This window comes from Tachypleus tridentatus, chromosome 2 (assembly GCF_004210375.1).
Source record: "Tachypleus tridentatus isolate NWPU-2018 chromosome 2, ASM421037v1, whole genome shotgun sequence".
Classification (NCBI taxonomy): Eukaryota; Metazoa; Arthropoda; class Merostomata; order Xiphosura; family Limulidae; genus Tachypleus; species Tachypleus tridentatus.
The window spans coordinates 92,444,083-92,460,977 of NC_134826.1; the positions used below are offsets into that span (position 1 = coordinate 92,444,083).

The 16,895-nt window shown below is 31.4% G+C and overlaps 1 protein-coding gene across 7 annotated transcripts in view; it reads right to left on the minus strand.

Moving 5' to 3' along the window:
- Positions 1-362: 362 nt before the first annotated feature.
- Positions 363-16,895, minus strand: part of Vps51 (vacuolar protein sorting 51) — an 87,706-nt gene continuing 71,173 nt past the window's right edge. For 4 of the 7 annotated variants that reach the window (XM_076489456.1, XM_076489454.1, XM_076489457.1 and 1 more), the window contains exons 17-21: positions 16,491-16,723; positions 11,001-11,124; positions 5,681-5,793; positions 2,880-2,958; positions 363-2,026 (exon numbers count right to left, since the gene is read on the minus strand). In XM_076489456.1, coding sequence (XP_076345571.1) covers positions 1,997-2,026; positions 2,880-2,958; positions 5,681-5,793; positions 11,001-11,124; positions 16,491-16,723 — 579 coding nt within the window. In that variant the 3' untranslated portion in view covers positions 363-1,996. The other 3 variants (XM_076489459.1, XM_076489460.1, XM_076489461.1) reach the window with 3 other exon arrangements.

Sequence of the window (16,895 nt, forward strand, 5' to 3'; positions counted from 1 at the left end):
AAAAGGGGGCCCACAAATGCAAATATTAAATACCATGTTTTTATGTTTAACTTATTACTAATAAAAGTAACTAAAATGTAAAAGTTATAAACTTATTAAACTAGATAAAAAAGTTAAAATTCATGTGATAGTCAATATCACAGCACACATTTGTGTGCAAGCATCAGCATTGTGCTTGTAATTCAATCATTTGTCCACATAAAGCTTGCAACTTGGATATTTTTAGAATGCTTTGAGAGGATCTAAATACAGTTGTAAAGTAACAAAACTAAATGAACACAGATCTAAAAAATCTACTGGCATTGGCTGGAAAAATAAATAGCTTGTATATGTTACAATATTCAGCCATTTAGGACAAGAGAGAAATGCAATAAATATTTATTTCATGTTTTTCAACTTCTATTGTATTCTACACTGTTGATGTCATTACAGTAAGCATTATGTTAGAGAAAATAACAAAATAAAATATAAAGTTTTACTAACACATTTTTACATTTATTCAGGAGGTTCTAGAAGTTGAACAAATTAAATACAAAAACAAATTGTTGCAATTTGTGTAAAACTGAATTAGTAAATTCGCAGACAAATCTTACATAGTCGCACTAATTTAAGCTAATGTTTTACAGTTTTCCCTTCCTCTTTCATTTCAATTAGTGTTTTGCTTTTGCAACAGTGAAATGGTGTAAAAACTTATGTGTGGTTAAGATAGTTTTACTTTCTGATTGATAAGCACATTGCTTATAGCCAGTACAATCAGAAGTCTGGCTGAAGTATATGTACGTGCACTGTTCCATATAAGCTATATGAAATAGATATATGCTAGATAAGCACATTCTTGCAGTAAAGATGTGATAACATTCACCATTTACACAAATGCAATGAGGTACATAAACTACATCCTACCAGATGACATTTTGCAAAAAAATGTTGGATTGCAATCTGATGGGTCATAATGTTTACCCTTACAATATTTTCCAAACTTCTGACAAAAGATAAAAATAATGTTTTCATTGCAACATACAAAAACAACAAAACACATGACATAAGGAAGAGACAATAAAGGTAAAAATGAAATAATGGTAGTGCAGTGTAGTCCAAAGAACTGTCTTTCATAGTTTGCAAAAACATCATTTTTATAAAGAAATTTAAAACTTTTATTGGTTATTTGATGGTCAGGAGATTTCAGATACAGTCATGCTAACATATATTGCTATACAGTATTCTTTACTTTCACTCTTAAGTTCTTGAAACTGAATGACAAGTTGTGTCTTCCTTAAGTGTCAGAAAAACATTTATTATAATAATAAACAAAATTAATATAATGCATACTGCTATTTTTTACTACTTCCCTGAACCTTTACATACTAGGAAGTTATGAAATGAAGTGAAGAGAGTATAAATTAATTACTACTGAAACTTTTTCTCAAGTCAGTATCAAATCAACTTAAAATGGAACTTCCTGACTTTACTGTTAAATAGACTTTTCATGACACTTTGTGTCAGCTCAGGATTTAATTTCTTATAATATCAAACATACATTGGATCTGGAACAGTGAAAACAAATCTTAAAGAATCATATAACCTTACTTATATATATAAACTTAATTGACTAACTTCAAGACACAGCTAAATACATTTTCAAATTTTTACATAATATATTTAGTACCTCAGTGTTTAAAACCTTACAAAGCCCAGGTCACTTGGAAACTCACTGAAGCTACTTAATATTTTGTACTATGAATAATAAATTCACCAGAAATACATAAACACTTCTCTCCCACTGTTTATGACCTGTCACTTGATTTCATTTGTTACAGGCAAGTTTTGCTAACTACTCTACTGATTATATGCAATTTTTTAAAAATGAAACTGCTGTTGTTCAATTGGTTTTCTATGAAACTAGTAGTTATTAAATCTAATTTCTTCACAATTTTCTGCTTGCCACACTAACACTTTTTATAAATTAGTTACAATAGGGAACTGTTTTTCTGAATAACTATCCTCGGTCACAGATGACTTCTACAACCTGCCAATAAAATCATAAATATAATTATTGAAACAATTCTGTAATAATTTTCTATCAATTTACTTTCATTTAACTAAATTTTTTATAGTATTATACTTATGAAAAAATCATAGAATAAAAATTTTTTCTTAAATTTCTTCTTACACTGATAACAGAACTTATTATAATAAACATTAATATATTTTTCTCATAAGTTCTTACTGTAGCATAATATCTTTATATTTTGAATTTCTTACTGAGTTGAATAGAAGGAATTACAGCTATGTAAGTGAAAATTGTATAACATATTTCTGAATATCCCAATAATATGACTTTCACAATGTAACTTCAGTGTGCTTAGTAAGCATGATAAAAAATACAAGATAAAGAATCTGTAACTGCCAGCCCAAGCTAAATGTATCTCATGACATAAGCATTAACTTATAAAAGTAAATTTACGGGTATATGTCTTGTGGCAAAATAAATCTCCCACTAACATTATAACAATGAAAGAAGTAAAACCTCGTACATTTAGATGTGTCGTATTTAAACTAGGAATTGTAAATTTGGTTGTCAATACTTATGCACGAATTTAAAGTTTCAAGTCTGAATTTTACAGGTGTATTTTTCTTTATACTTCAGTAATATCTCAAATTGTACTAGACATTTTTGATTATAAAATTCCACAACATGTGGTATGTTGATGGCTATTAATGACCTTTAGACTGTAATATTACATTCATATAGGATAAAAAAACAACTTATCTTGCACAATTTTCCAACATCAAACAAGTCACTATTACAGTGTTTGATGAAAATGTATTCTTAAATTTATTCAGTCTTATTAATTATTAAATTGTAAAGTATTTCTTACCCCAGTATCCATTAATGTTGGGTCAAGACAACGATGAAGTGTACTTCCCAAAACTTCATCCAGCAACACATGAATGAGACTGTTAAGCACAAAAATATATCAAAGAATAAATATCCATTTAAAATTTAACAACCAAGCTTTTAATCCTTTAAGAACGTATTTTAATATATATAGGTTTGTGTAAATGTTTAATTTGATCAAATGTACCTCTACAACCATTTGAAACAGCTCAAGACTCCTATGGAAATAATACAACCTGAAGGTTCAAATTATGCAGATAATTTGATATAATTTTCATATCTGATGATATCACTTCCAATATGGTTACCATATTTGAAAAAATTGTAGTTTATTCTTTTTCCTTCTGGTTTGGTACACATAAATCACTTGATTTCATATAAGCAGTTAAGAGTTACTACTAACCTATTGCTATGTTGCAGTTATTATTTAGAACCCTTTTGAATATGCAAATTATGTGTCTCTAAATCAGTTTTTTGGAGGTTATTTGTAAGTACTGACAATGAAATAATAAAACAACTATATGTGATCAGTTTCCTTTCCTCGTGAACAGAGGATCTGTACCTTTTCTGACAGGTTAAACAGCAGGTTTCAAAACTGGCAGCATTCTATGGCAAATCACTTCCACAATACCATACATTGTCATACCCTGATTAGACAGTAACTAACTAAACTAAACTAACGTGGCAGGGGTTCAGTTTAGAGAGAGAGAAATCAGAAGAGTTCTCTCCCCAACTGGGGTGTTCAGGAACTTTGTAGTTCCTCTTCGTCTCCTTACGTGAGAAATGTTTTAAAATATCCATGGAATTTTTACTTTATTTTTAACATTTCAAAAATATTTGTGAGTGAGAGGAAGGACGGGAGAACTGGACGAAAGCAGCGAAAAGTGAAGTGAGCCAGACCTTGGCTCGAGGATGGAGAACCCTGGCGGCTGGGGAATTGGTTTTTTAAAATTTACTGTAATTGATTAGATACCTTTGTCTGATTAGACAATTTTTCAGCCAAGAAGATATAAGTGTAATAACTGTCCAAGCCCTTACAGTGCAGTGTAATTACAGTTCAAGTCCTTTACCACTGTGTATGATGCCATTATATTCTGAACAAATATAGGGGATGACTGATAAATCATCACCATCCTTGTTTGCAATATTTTCATTTTTACCTACACAGTGTGACTATTTAAGAGCATATCCACTTTTTGACTTAGATAATATTAAAATCTTGAATCCCCATTTATCAAGTTTCTTAGGGGTGTACTGTTTCAAAATACATATTAGCAATGGAAACATATACATTGTTATTACATCCTACTCCATTTTCATGAGATCTGGCTTGACATTTAGCCCTTTTATAAACTGGAGCCTCATAACTACTGTCACCAAGTTCACTTTTACTCACAGGCCCAGATTCAGTATTACTGCTGTAGTTATTTGCATCAGTATCAGTCATATTGCACTCAAAATTATTATCAGATAATTCAGGTTCAGAGCTAGAATTACTGTCAGCTTGCACAGGTCAACTGTCATTTCAAGTATGAAAACACTGTAGTGAGTTGTTTCCATTTTCTCACATGAATTAAACAATTTCAGCTGGAAGTTGGATATGAATCAGCACTAAAATATGTATCTTTTACAGATTACAATTTGATTATTGATTTTGTTTACTTCATTCCCATTTCTAGTGGGAAATTCATACTACATTATGTAATAGTCGTATGGCAATAAGCACACCTAAAGGGTTAATGTCAAGACTGGAACTTGTAAAATTGTCTGTATTTTGCAACTACTGAAAAGTATTCTACAAGCCATCCTTATCTTGATTAATAGTAAATGTATATCACTGAGTAAAGTGTGAGAAAACAAATGAGAGACTAAGTTTACAGAAATCACTGTATAAGCCAAATTTACGTTAAAATTTCCCTGAAATTTGTGAAAATTGTTAAGAAGGAATTAAACCAAATGGCATTTCATGGTAATTGCATACATAATTTGCAATAACTGTAACAAAACTAAAGGTATAAGGAGATGGGTTACAGAGCCAGATGAGACATGCTTCACTTTATTTCTTATGTCATCTTGGATCTATTTATGGAGGCTGGTTCTGTGAAGAAGCCAACGATAAAAGCATAATTCCAACAGTGAAAAATGAAAGTGGTTCTGTAGTGAACATTGGTCATGACTCATCCTTCTTACATCATTAAATAGTAAAATGAATTGATTACTTTAAGATCTCCACCAATCAAAAGTTACCCATGATCTTCAATTACCATCCCAATGCAACAACATGAATCATTACCTGACTCACTTAACTATTAACTTTAACGGATTGTTTGATTCTGATATATACATTTTGCTGATGAAAACAAAACACACATTACCAAAACCAAGAAATAAACAGGAAGGAAGACTTTTTCATACATATTGATGTTTAGTAAAAATTATGTTTTACAGAATCAACTATTGTCAATTTGATTAGGATTACAGAACAAATCAAGTATATATGTACAAATAAATAAAAAAAAAAACATAAGATCTTTTTCATCATAAAGTATCATTTCACTTACATACACGTTTATTTTTGAAGTCATCTCAATATAGTCTTTAGCTACTGCATTATCTAAAATTGCTTGCCATTTCACAAAGTACCAACTTCTAAATGCTGTAAGTGGCAATTGGAACACCAAAACACCAGTAACAAATGTAGATTACTATAAAACCATTAATTTTTGTTATTGGAACTACATTCAATAATAAACTATATAACTAATAAAGTAAAACTCTTACTTTTCATCTGCTACAAATCTCCAAAAGTATAGTTGCAAATAATGAGTGTCAACTTGGACTTGTTGTAGTCCATACCGACTGAACGTCCTTAGTCGAACACATTCTAAGAAAGTCTGAAACAAAACAAATTCACACATTTAAATACTTTTAAAGTTATATAGAAGACAAAAAACAAAACAAAATGATGAAACTTTGTAGAATGGACGGCAACTGCCTGTTGTGGAGACACAAGTGTGGAGAATGACGTTTCAAAAGTCTTCCGCTATTCGTCTTCAGGTCAGTGTGTGTGTGTGTGTCAGGTGTTGTGGGTCTTTTATAGTGTCCTGGTGGATTGTGGAGAGTGTGTTACGACTGGTTGTATTATCACTGTTTCTGATTGGAGGAGAGACTTCCTATAGATTCAACCAATGGTAGCCACAGGTTACTCACCTCTAATCCAGAATCTCTGTTTAGTGAAGGTTTAATAGTGCAAGTATAAAATGATTCTTTGATTTATTTTGTCTTCCAGAATTTGTCTGTGTCGATGTTTCTAGTTTTCTCACAGTTTATTCTGTGTCAAGTTGACATGACATGCTCTGCAATGGCTGAATTTTGTGTTTTCATGAGTCTTGTACTATCTTTTTGTTTTTTTATTCTTGTCGCGAGTTTTCTTCCTGTTTCTCTAATGTATGTATCCTTGCAGGAATAGAAAATTTCATAGGTGACGTTTTTGAGATTCTCTTTGGTAGGTCGCTGTTTGTTTTTCTTACCAGAATGGACCTTAAGGTATTGTAGGATTTCCACTGGACTTCTATGTTGAATTTCTTGGCTATGTGTTTGAGGTTTTCACTGAAATGTTGCAGGTATGGTAGGTAAATGATGGCAGTAGTGGTGACTTTCTGATCTTTTCTTTTTGTCATGGTCTTCTTCAAGGAGTTTTTGATGAAGGAGAAGGTGTGGCCATTCTGTTCAAAACTCTCTACAATCTTTTGGCATTCTTATTTCAAATGTTATCTGACTAAGGGACCAAAGCAATGTAAATCATTGGAAGATCAGATGGTAAAAGTGGTATCTTCAAGAAAATTGTCTAAGTAAACAATAACAGTTAAAAACAACCATACCCAATCAGTTATCCTATTTGACAGGAACCACCGATCATTGAGTAAACTGTGAAAAAAACATGATGGACTATAGTTCCGTAAATCACTGTATAAATCAATTTTACATTAAAATAATACTGAAATTTGTGAAGGTTGTTAAGAGGGAATTAAACAAAATGGCATTTCATGATAATTGTATATATATAATTTACAATAATAACAACAAAACTAAAGGCATAAGGAGATGAGTTACAGAGCCAGATGAGACATGCTTCACTTTATTTCTGATGTCATCTTGCACCTATTTAAGAAGGCAGTCCCATGAAGAATCCAACGATAAAAGCATCGTTCTGACAGTGAAAGATGAAAGTGGTTATGTGTTGCATATTGGTCAGGACTCATCCTTCGTGCATCATTACATAATACAATGATCTGAATTGATTACCTTAGGATCTTAGCCAATCAAAAGTTACCCAGGATCTTCAATTACCATCCCAATGCAACTGGTGAATTTCAAGAAAACTACATACCTATCCATAGACTTGGAATCCTAGAGAAGTAATTTAATGAACATAGAACTGATTTTACCCATCCGTATTGACTCCTGCAACCATCAACTGAGCCATTGTAATGCTGAACATCTAAATTAATTTGCATTCCATAAGATATATCCTTATTAACGTTTTCCTCATTATTTTTCAGTCATACTGGAAGTTAGGAGTAAAATTTTTTAGAGAAGGAGAGTGACAAAGTTTCTAAGATTAATTTACACTACACCAAATAAAAAGCATGTCAACTGTTTTTATTAGCACTGGTGAAATAATGGTTTGCAGTTGTAGAAAATGGAAGATTTATGAATTTGTGACAGTCTTTATAAAGTAAAATCAATATTACTGGTTCAATCAAAGTAAACAAAATATATATATATATATATATATATTCTTATACATCTATATTGATTAGTGTCCACATAATTTATTTCAAGTGAGGCAAGCCATTGCAGAGGGTAGGACATTTTTCTTAAAGTGTGAATACAATGCTCTGGTTGATTATGGCTTATTTATTTAAATTAATTTCATCATATATATTTACATATTATTCTTTTTAATACATTTTTAAAAATAAATTTCCTTCTGAAATTCCAAAATATCTATTAACAGAAACAGCTAAATTGTTACTGAACTGCTACCTGTTGTGATCTATGCTTTTATTAGATTGTCTAAGGAGGTGTCTGAAAATGTTCACCATCCTTCAAATCAATCATTATAATTACAAGAAAATACATGTTAAAAAGAACAAAAAAGTATTTATAAGCAAAATAACGTACTTAACATTAAGTGAACTACAAACTTCTTAGAATGGCTACTGTACTTGAGAGAATACTATTCAATACAGTATATATTAATTAAACCATAGGAGAAATGAACAGTTGTTGCTGATGAACTTGAAAATTATTTTAGAGTATATGCAAAAACTTAAAATAAAATAAGAAACAAAAATCTTGCAAATATTTAAAATATAAATTATTATGCAGTAAATATTGTTAATCCTATCTATATCTTGAGTATTCAATACATAATTATGCACAGTTATTAATGTTTTTATTGTAGTTAGCTTAATTTCCTAAGGCAAACATGATCTACACTCCAGTAAATCTTGTGAATCATAATGCATCTCGTGAAACTTTTCTTAGTTTTTTCCTTAAAGTTTTCCAATCTAAAGTTAAAAAAATTCATTACAATGGTACTTTGTTGTTTAACATAATTTTAAATTAGTTCCAATCAAAGAAAAAATGTCATGTGGATATTTTTGAAAGACAATGTGCTAAACTTTTGGAGTTGAGCCTTTTTCCCAGAATCAGAGCAGTTCCTGAAACACAATTTTCTTTTTCGATTAGGTTCTTTGAATGCTATACTACAGCCACATTCTCTCCCTACATAATAAATAATGTTTTAAAAATACTATTCCATACAATGTAAAAGAAATTGTTTATGCCATGCTTTTGATTTGTTACCCTAATAAAATAATTGATACATGCAGTATTTAATGTCATATAAAGACCTTTAAAACCCAGTGGTAGACATAATACCATCTCTCACCTTTCATTAATAAACATTAATAACTAATAAAAGTCATCATGTCAAAAACACAAACATTTTAAAGACATGGCATAATGCCTATGTGAACTTTTGAAATATTATTTTATTAGGTCATTTTATAATACAGTAAACACTACTACATGACAGACATTTAATACACTTATGCAAGACCCATGTAACCACTCATCAGAGTTAGTTTTCATAATATACCATAGCAGGCCTTATGACATCAAGTATTAAGCCATTTTATCCAAAGAAAGGTATTAAAAACTTGTATAAAGAGCTAGTGTTTATTTCATACTTAAATTTATCTATGTATTCCTTAAGCTAATTTATGTACACATTCAAAAAATAAGTCTCTTTATTTATGTCCAAGAGCAAATATGATTTTAGCACTGATCAACCTGATAATGGCCACAAGTTACAAATTTGTGAGATCTTATAAACAAAAAATTAACTGCTAAAACATTTAATTCAGTAAAATAAGAAAAGAGGGAATCTCATTACTTTCCATCAATAACATGCAGAAGACATTAAAAGACACTTTCAAGCACTGTAAGACAAGACATTTAATGGGGGAAGGGAAGTGTGAGAGGCAACTATGGGGTTTGTATGTTACCCCAGTACACATAAGGTAGAAAGCCATAAGTAACAGATTATCTTTTATTCTTATTCACTCAGTCTTACAAACACCTTTAAAATATTAAATTAAATAGTAAAGTTTTGCATATTAATATTTAATAACATATCACAATTATGTTTTTACTGTAAAGACCTACAAGTCCATGTGTGCCATTCACCTTAAATCTGAAATATTTATCTCTAAATCACAACAAGCAAGGTGTGAAATTAAGCATGCCTTGTAGTAGTTCTGAACAATTTTTTATGATTGAGAAAAAAGGGCATGTCATTGCTTTCCATAGCTTACAACTAATCAACTGTTCTACTTTTTCTTATGATGCTTAAAAATATCATCAGAAATTTTAACTTTTTACAAACTAGTACAACTAAGCAAGGAGGGAAGGAAGGTATTTCTATTGAATATAGATTGCAAAAGTATAATAATCCCAGGTTTAGGTGATACATTTACAATTTTGTCAGCCTCAAAAACTTGCAAATTGTGAAAAACAAACAAACCATGTTGATAGCTGGATTTTATAGTTCTTGATATCACCAACTTAAAAATTCACTGTTTTCAAATTAGCTGAACGAAAAATAAGCTTTGTGTCTTCACAAGCTAGATATTTAATTACTTTCATCATCTCAATAATAATTACAATAGAAAGCAAAGACCAAAACTTAATCCTATAATTTCTACCTTTTTCATTTGTAAACAGTGGGCTACCTGTGTTCTGTCCATTACAGGTATCAAAACCAGGTTTCTAGCAAAATAACTCCAGAAACATACTGCTGTGTCACAGAGGTGGAACTACCATTTTTATTAAGTTCATACAAAACTAATATTAAACATCAATATTTCACTTATAATTTTAATTTGGAGGTAATTTGAAAAGATACATCCAATAAATTTTCAAAATTAGATGTTGTAATTTTGCCTCTGTAATAGCCTGAGTCAATGTTTTTGATTTTATTACTGTTTATTGAAAACAGATGAATACATTTACATTTGTAATTTAGCACATGGTTAAATGGTTGACACGAGTTAATGGATAAAGAATACTGCTGAGCAATCATTTGAACCATAATAAAAGTCCAGGTTCAAGATGTTTCAGAGTCTGTAATAAGTTCTGAAGACATTCTAGGTAAATCCAACATTTCCTGTAAGTACAAAGCATTGGATTCACATCACTTCTGCTTGGTCAACATAATGAATATGTCAATGAAAAGACTATGAGAGACAAAAGCTATTAGCTGAGTTACCACTCCTTTAGAAAGCAGCTGCTCAATGTCTACACAAGTGTTCACTCACAACTGTGTATTTGCTTTGAACCAATGAAGATTGTTTCACATATCTAATATGTTCATTTCCTTAGCTCAAACTCAGTCATCTAATTAACCTCAGATTCTTCTAATCAATCTTCTTAGATAAAGCAGGAGTATTTTTTATATTCATGCAAAAATTAGTTTCTCATGTAAATAACACATTAGTATTTCACTGGTTTCAAAAGATATAAAACTTACCTTTAAACTTATCTTTATGATTCCTGTCATCACTGATACTTTTGAAAATTCCACAGTACTGAAAATCTCGATTCTTTCAGAGAAAAGTTTCTGAATATTACTCAATAAACTGGTGTCTATTGTGCTGAAAAAAAATTGATTACAAAAATAAACTGACTATGACATTCATTCTAAAACTATTTTTGATATCAGAAAGGTATGAGCTGATGCTTTATATATTTATACATTCATAAAGAACAGAAACCACATAACTACTGTTTACAGGATCAGTTCAAAATTTTATTAAACTACCTTTTATGATATACCAATTAGTATAGCATAAAATCATAGCTAATAATCTATATTTTAATGGTAATATACATTTTAAGTTCTTAATTCTACAAAGCAATATTTAAAAAAATCTGAATTTCCCCTGGTGAGACATTTTCTCTAGGCATCTCTCCCTCCAAAACGTATGAAATTAAATGTAAATTATATTAAATATAACATTGTAATTGCTCAGACAAACCATAACTTTTAGAGTTTTCAATTTTGTTTTCTTACTGAGCTATGAAACAGAATATTTGACCACTCTGTCACATCTCCTCCTTCAGATTTAATAGTTCTCTCTTACATTTAAGCATACATTACCTATAACCAATAAAAAGTCAAGGTTTTCATCTATCAATTATATAACATTGTGTTCTCAGCAAACAAGCGTGATTTCACTTATAATACAAATGTTGGTATTATATGCATACAATGATTTTGTTCCATGTTGAAGAAACTGAGTTTAATTGAATGTCTCCCCTTTCACAGTTCTTATAGAAATTACAACTGTCAAATAGTGCTCACTTTATTATCAGTCTTTCCTTGTCAGTCAGTAAAATGACAAGAAATTGAATCATGCTGTGGAAAAAATCTCCACAGCTACTTATCAAAACTGAGAGCTCTTATTGTGCTGGATGCACCCATTGCAAAAAGACACAAATATTTTGGCTAATAATACATTGTATTCAGTCTTCTTTGCTTAAAAACAAACATAAGACATCAGATTAAAAGGCAATTTTCCTTAGCGAAATAACATAGTAATTACAAAAGAAAACAGCTGTACATGGCTCACTAAACAAACACACTGCATACATACTAAAAGCCAAGGCACTGCACTGACTGCACACTTATTTCTTCATAATTATTTTTAGGAAAATCACTATGGGGGTTTTCACAAAATTCCAGCTTGTCATTTCCTGATGAGTAAAGTAGTTAGTGTTTAGCATAATTCTTAATTTATTTTATGTACCTTCAAAACATTTTTTCAGGTTTTACAATTCATTACAAGTTTGTCAATATACAATAAAATCAGATTTTTAATAAAGTATTTTTACTAAAACTTTGTCTGTGGATTTATGAAACTTTACCAAGTCAATTTGAGTGAAAGATTATTCTGATGCTTAGAACAAAACACATTTTTCTTGGTTTCATATTTTATTTACATAATCTCTAGAAATTCCTAAAATTTTGAGAAAACTTTATATTTTCTCATTTTCTGAACCTTAACATTAACCACAGTGAATTCATCAATGTACAGTGAAATGAAAATTTAGAAAATATAAAATACAACAAATAATGTTATTTCTTTCTCTGTATTACTGCAGTATTTGTTGAAAATTCAAAGTTCCAAGTTGTAGTTTTATCTGCTTTGCTAACTTTTTCATATCTCTCTCCCCCTTGAATTTTATGGTTTTACTACTGTCCTTTGTATTTGGGGAAGAAAAGTAATAAGTCATAGTGGGAACCCATTACCTATTTCTCACTGATCTAATGTAAATGATGCATGGTGGTCGGGCTTTATGTTTCACATATACCAGAGATTATGAAATTTTGGATGTTTTCATTTTCAAGATATTTTTTAGGCTAAGCTGAGAAGTTACTCATTTTTACATTTTAGTTCTTTTGTGTAAAAAAGGCTAATAGTGAATAAAATATATACATAATACAAGGGAATGCAGTATTTACTGGTTCATACAGCTCCCGTTAAATCAGGCAAAAATATAAAACAATTGTCAATAAGCTCAATTAACTCTCGAAAATTTGAGTTTGGAAAAAAAAAAAAAAATCATGTAGATTTCAGAAATGTATTCTAGAACACAAGAAATATATCAGTCACCAATACAAAATGTCCAAAAGCTACTATACTTTATCCAGCTAAATACATAGATAGAAAAATTCCTTAAGAACTTGGTGTGACAAATATGATCACTATCAACTAAAAATTCCCCTAACTAACAGTTAGAGGGAAAACTAAATGACAACCCAAGATTTATGTAGAGTAAAATCGACTCAACTGGTTACTCCATCAACCATGTAAAGTTTAATAGCAAATAATCTGCCTGCAATTACATATAGTTTGTGTTTATAATTGTTTAAAAACCACAGAAACCTATTACTGAAGTTATCAAATTCTGTTGTCGAGAACTCAAAACTAAGAAATGCTATGACACAGAAAAAGGAAAGATGAGAATGTTTAAGTTGTTAAAGCTACAATGATGTAAGCATTTTAAATTTAAGCTACATTTTATTGATAATTTACTGACATACATAAATAATAAAGTTGTTTAACTCTCCATATACAAGTTCAATAATTTTAATCAACCCTTCAATTAAACTTTAAACACGACACTATGCACACAGGCAGTTCAAAGTGTGCATGCCATAACTTTTTAGAAAGGTACAATCAAAATTTAATTAAACTGCTTGATTGTAAATGAATGAAAGAAAACAAAATTAATAAATTTAATTTTAAAGTTTGAAGTTCTTAACTTTATGAGGAAATTAATAAAAAAATCCTCAATCTCCTCTCTTATGAAACTTGTGATATTTGTTATCTAGTTTTGCCCTCTTTTCTAATGTTGCTTTTCAACATCCACCTGATCCAGCCTACCTTGTCTGGAGGGGCCAGTGTCAGATTTATTTTGTTAGAAACAGGCCATCAAGAGTTTTAACAAATTTTCTTGTGACTGGCACCTGATTAGCAGCCTTTCATCCATCATATGTTTCTTAATTGTCTCAGTTTTTGGATGGAGAATTTTTTTCTCCCCCTCTCCCTCTTTCCAGCTTGGTTTGTGAATGACCAAATTTGATGTATGTCTCTCTTCATGTGCTTGATCCCATGCGCTCACAAAGTTTTTCCAATGAATTCATGGGAATTGCATTTTTAAGTTCAGTCCACTTCCATTTGGAATAACACTGGCCCTTTATTTTCAAATGCATCATGCAGGCCTTAAAAACACAATATATTAACACGAAAAAAAATCACCTCAAACTATTATAATTTACCTGGCTTTTTTAACTAAGCTACAAGTGACTTTAAATAATTCTCTTACCTGGTCGAGGTAACTAGGGGACAGCTGCTATACAAATCTGTAGGCCAAGTTATTCAAAATTTATCAGAAGAAAGAGCTATTCTCATATAGAAATCAATAAAATTATATAAATAACCCAATAGCATACACCAGAGAAAATTACTAATATTATTTGAAAGAAAGGACATGATAGGAGGATACAGTGTGTGGATTAAACTTTCTGGTTTACACCTTCATAGAGCAAAAAGACTGTAAGTTACTAGTTTAGGTTATGTCTTAACTATATGAGGTCTGTTAAAAAATACGCAGACTGTTTGAATTGCGCAGCTCCAGTTGGTTCCAGGGGAATCCTCTTGGTGTCGCTAGGTTCGCACAGATAAGCTGATTACGACGCCATTTCCCGATTGCAGATATCTTCATTTGTGTATTAGCTACGCGGTTTTAAGTGAAGTGCAATTTTTTGTTTGGCAGATTTCAGAATGAATGACCTGAAGGAGCAACGACTTGCTGTGAAATTTTCTGTTAAACTTGGAAAATCTGCGACTGAAACTTTTGCTATGCTTAACACGACTTACGGTGATGTTGCTATGAAGCGTATGGCATGTTTCAAATGGCATGAACGTTTTAAGGATGGTCGACAGTCCATTGAAGATGATGAGCGTCCTGGACGTCCTTCCACGTCAACTGATGACCCACACGTCAACAAAATCAACACCGTGGTGCGGGCAAATCGACGTCTAACTGTCAGGTAGCTTGCTGAAGTGTGGGATATCAGTTGGATCTTGTTACGAGATTTTGACCGAAAAATTGAAGATGCACCACGTTGCTGCGAAATTTGTGCCACGCCTGATGACGGACGAACAAAAAAGCCCATCGCGTCCAGGTTTGTCAGGAACTGCTTGATCATTCAGAAGAAGATGAAAACTTCTTGTCAAGAATCATAACAGGTGATGAATCATGGGTTTATGGTTATGACATTGAAACGAAGGTCCAATCGTCCCAGTGGATGGGTGAAACATCCCCCAGACCCAAAAAAGCTTGCCAAGTTCGATCCAAGGTCAAGGTGATGCTGACAGTTTTCTTCGATGCTAAGGGTGTTGTTCACCACGAGTACCTCCCCGAAGGCTCCACAGTGAACCAGACTTACTACATTGAAGTTCTGAAACGTCTGAGGGACGCCATCCGTCACAAAAGGCCAGAAATGTCGAGGAGTGACGACTGGTTTTTCCATCACGACAACACTCCAGCCCTTTCAGCCCTCAGAACTCATGAGTTTTTGGCCAAACACTCGATCACTGTTCTTCCCCACCCCCCCTACTCACCTGACCTTGCACCTTGCGATTTTTTCTTGTTCCCCAAACTCAAAAGACCCTTGAAAGGAAGAAGATTTGAAATGATTCCCGAGATTAAGGCAAATGTGAGGAAGGAGCTGGAGGACATTACAAAAGAAGCATACCAGGACTGTTTCAACAAGTGGAAACACCGTTGGGATAAGTGTGTACGTTGGGGAGGAGAGTACTTTGAAGGGGTCCCAGACCTGTAACTTCTAAATAAAGTACATTTTGTTTTATGACGTCAGTCTGCGTATTTTTTGAACAGACCTTGTAAATGTACAATTTACATTAAATTCAGAACAACTTTTAAGGGGAGTAAAAAATATCTAAAATGAGTATTATGGAGCAAACAAATGTCATGTGATCCACATAAGTAAAGATTAAGAGTGTGTTTAAATATTTCTATTTGAAATTAAGAAATTAAAACTTATATAATATTACAATTTGAATTGTATTGACATACACTGTTAATAAAATAATTGAATTCACTTACACTAGTAACTATAAAAAATAGTGACATGTTCACTCTGAACTGCCCGTGTGCAGAAGGTTTATTAGATTTTGAATGTAACACTATAAAATGTGATAGATGCAGAAAATTCAAGCCCAGATATGAAGGGTTAATGTATTATTCATAAAAATTATTTTTTGAGGTATTCTCAGTAAAGATAATTTTACTGACATTTAACAGACATCCTATTCTTTTAGTGTTTTATTTCTAGTACACCATATAAATAAACTTTTAATGCATCTTATGGCACAAAATATGTTAATATGGAATAAATAACTATAAATAAATGACAACTTAAGCACACCTTGGACCATATGCACTCCAATTAGAACGAAGGGGTTGTCTTCCAGTGCTGTAAGGATAAGTCCGTCGACTTGAGTCACTACTTCTCTCTTTACGAATTCCTTCTTCATAGAGGTGACCAACTTGGGCATCAATTGCTGTTAAGTCTTCTACAACACGTTTCATGACAGCACGAACATTCCGAGGTTCAATGGTATTTAACCAATCACGTGTCTCAACACTTTTTCTCAACATCTAGGAATACAAATGCATGTATTTCTTACATATTACATTATTTTATGAAAGCTAAATGGCTTAACCCTATGTGTAGGAATAAAAGTACATATTATGATATTTAAAAAAAAATACTCTCAAAATTTCCTTAAACAACTTTATTATCAATTTTTTTTAATCAACTTCCCATAAA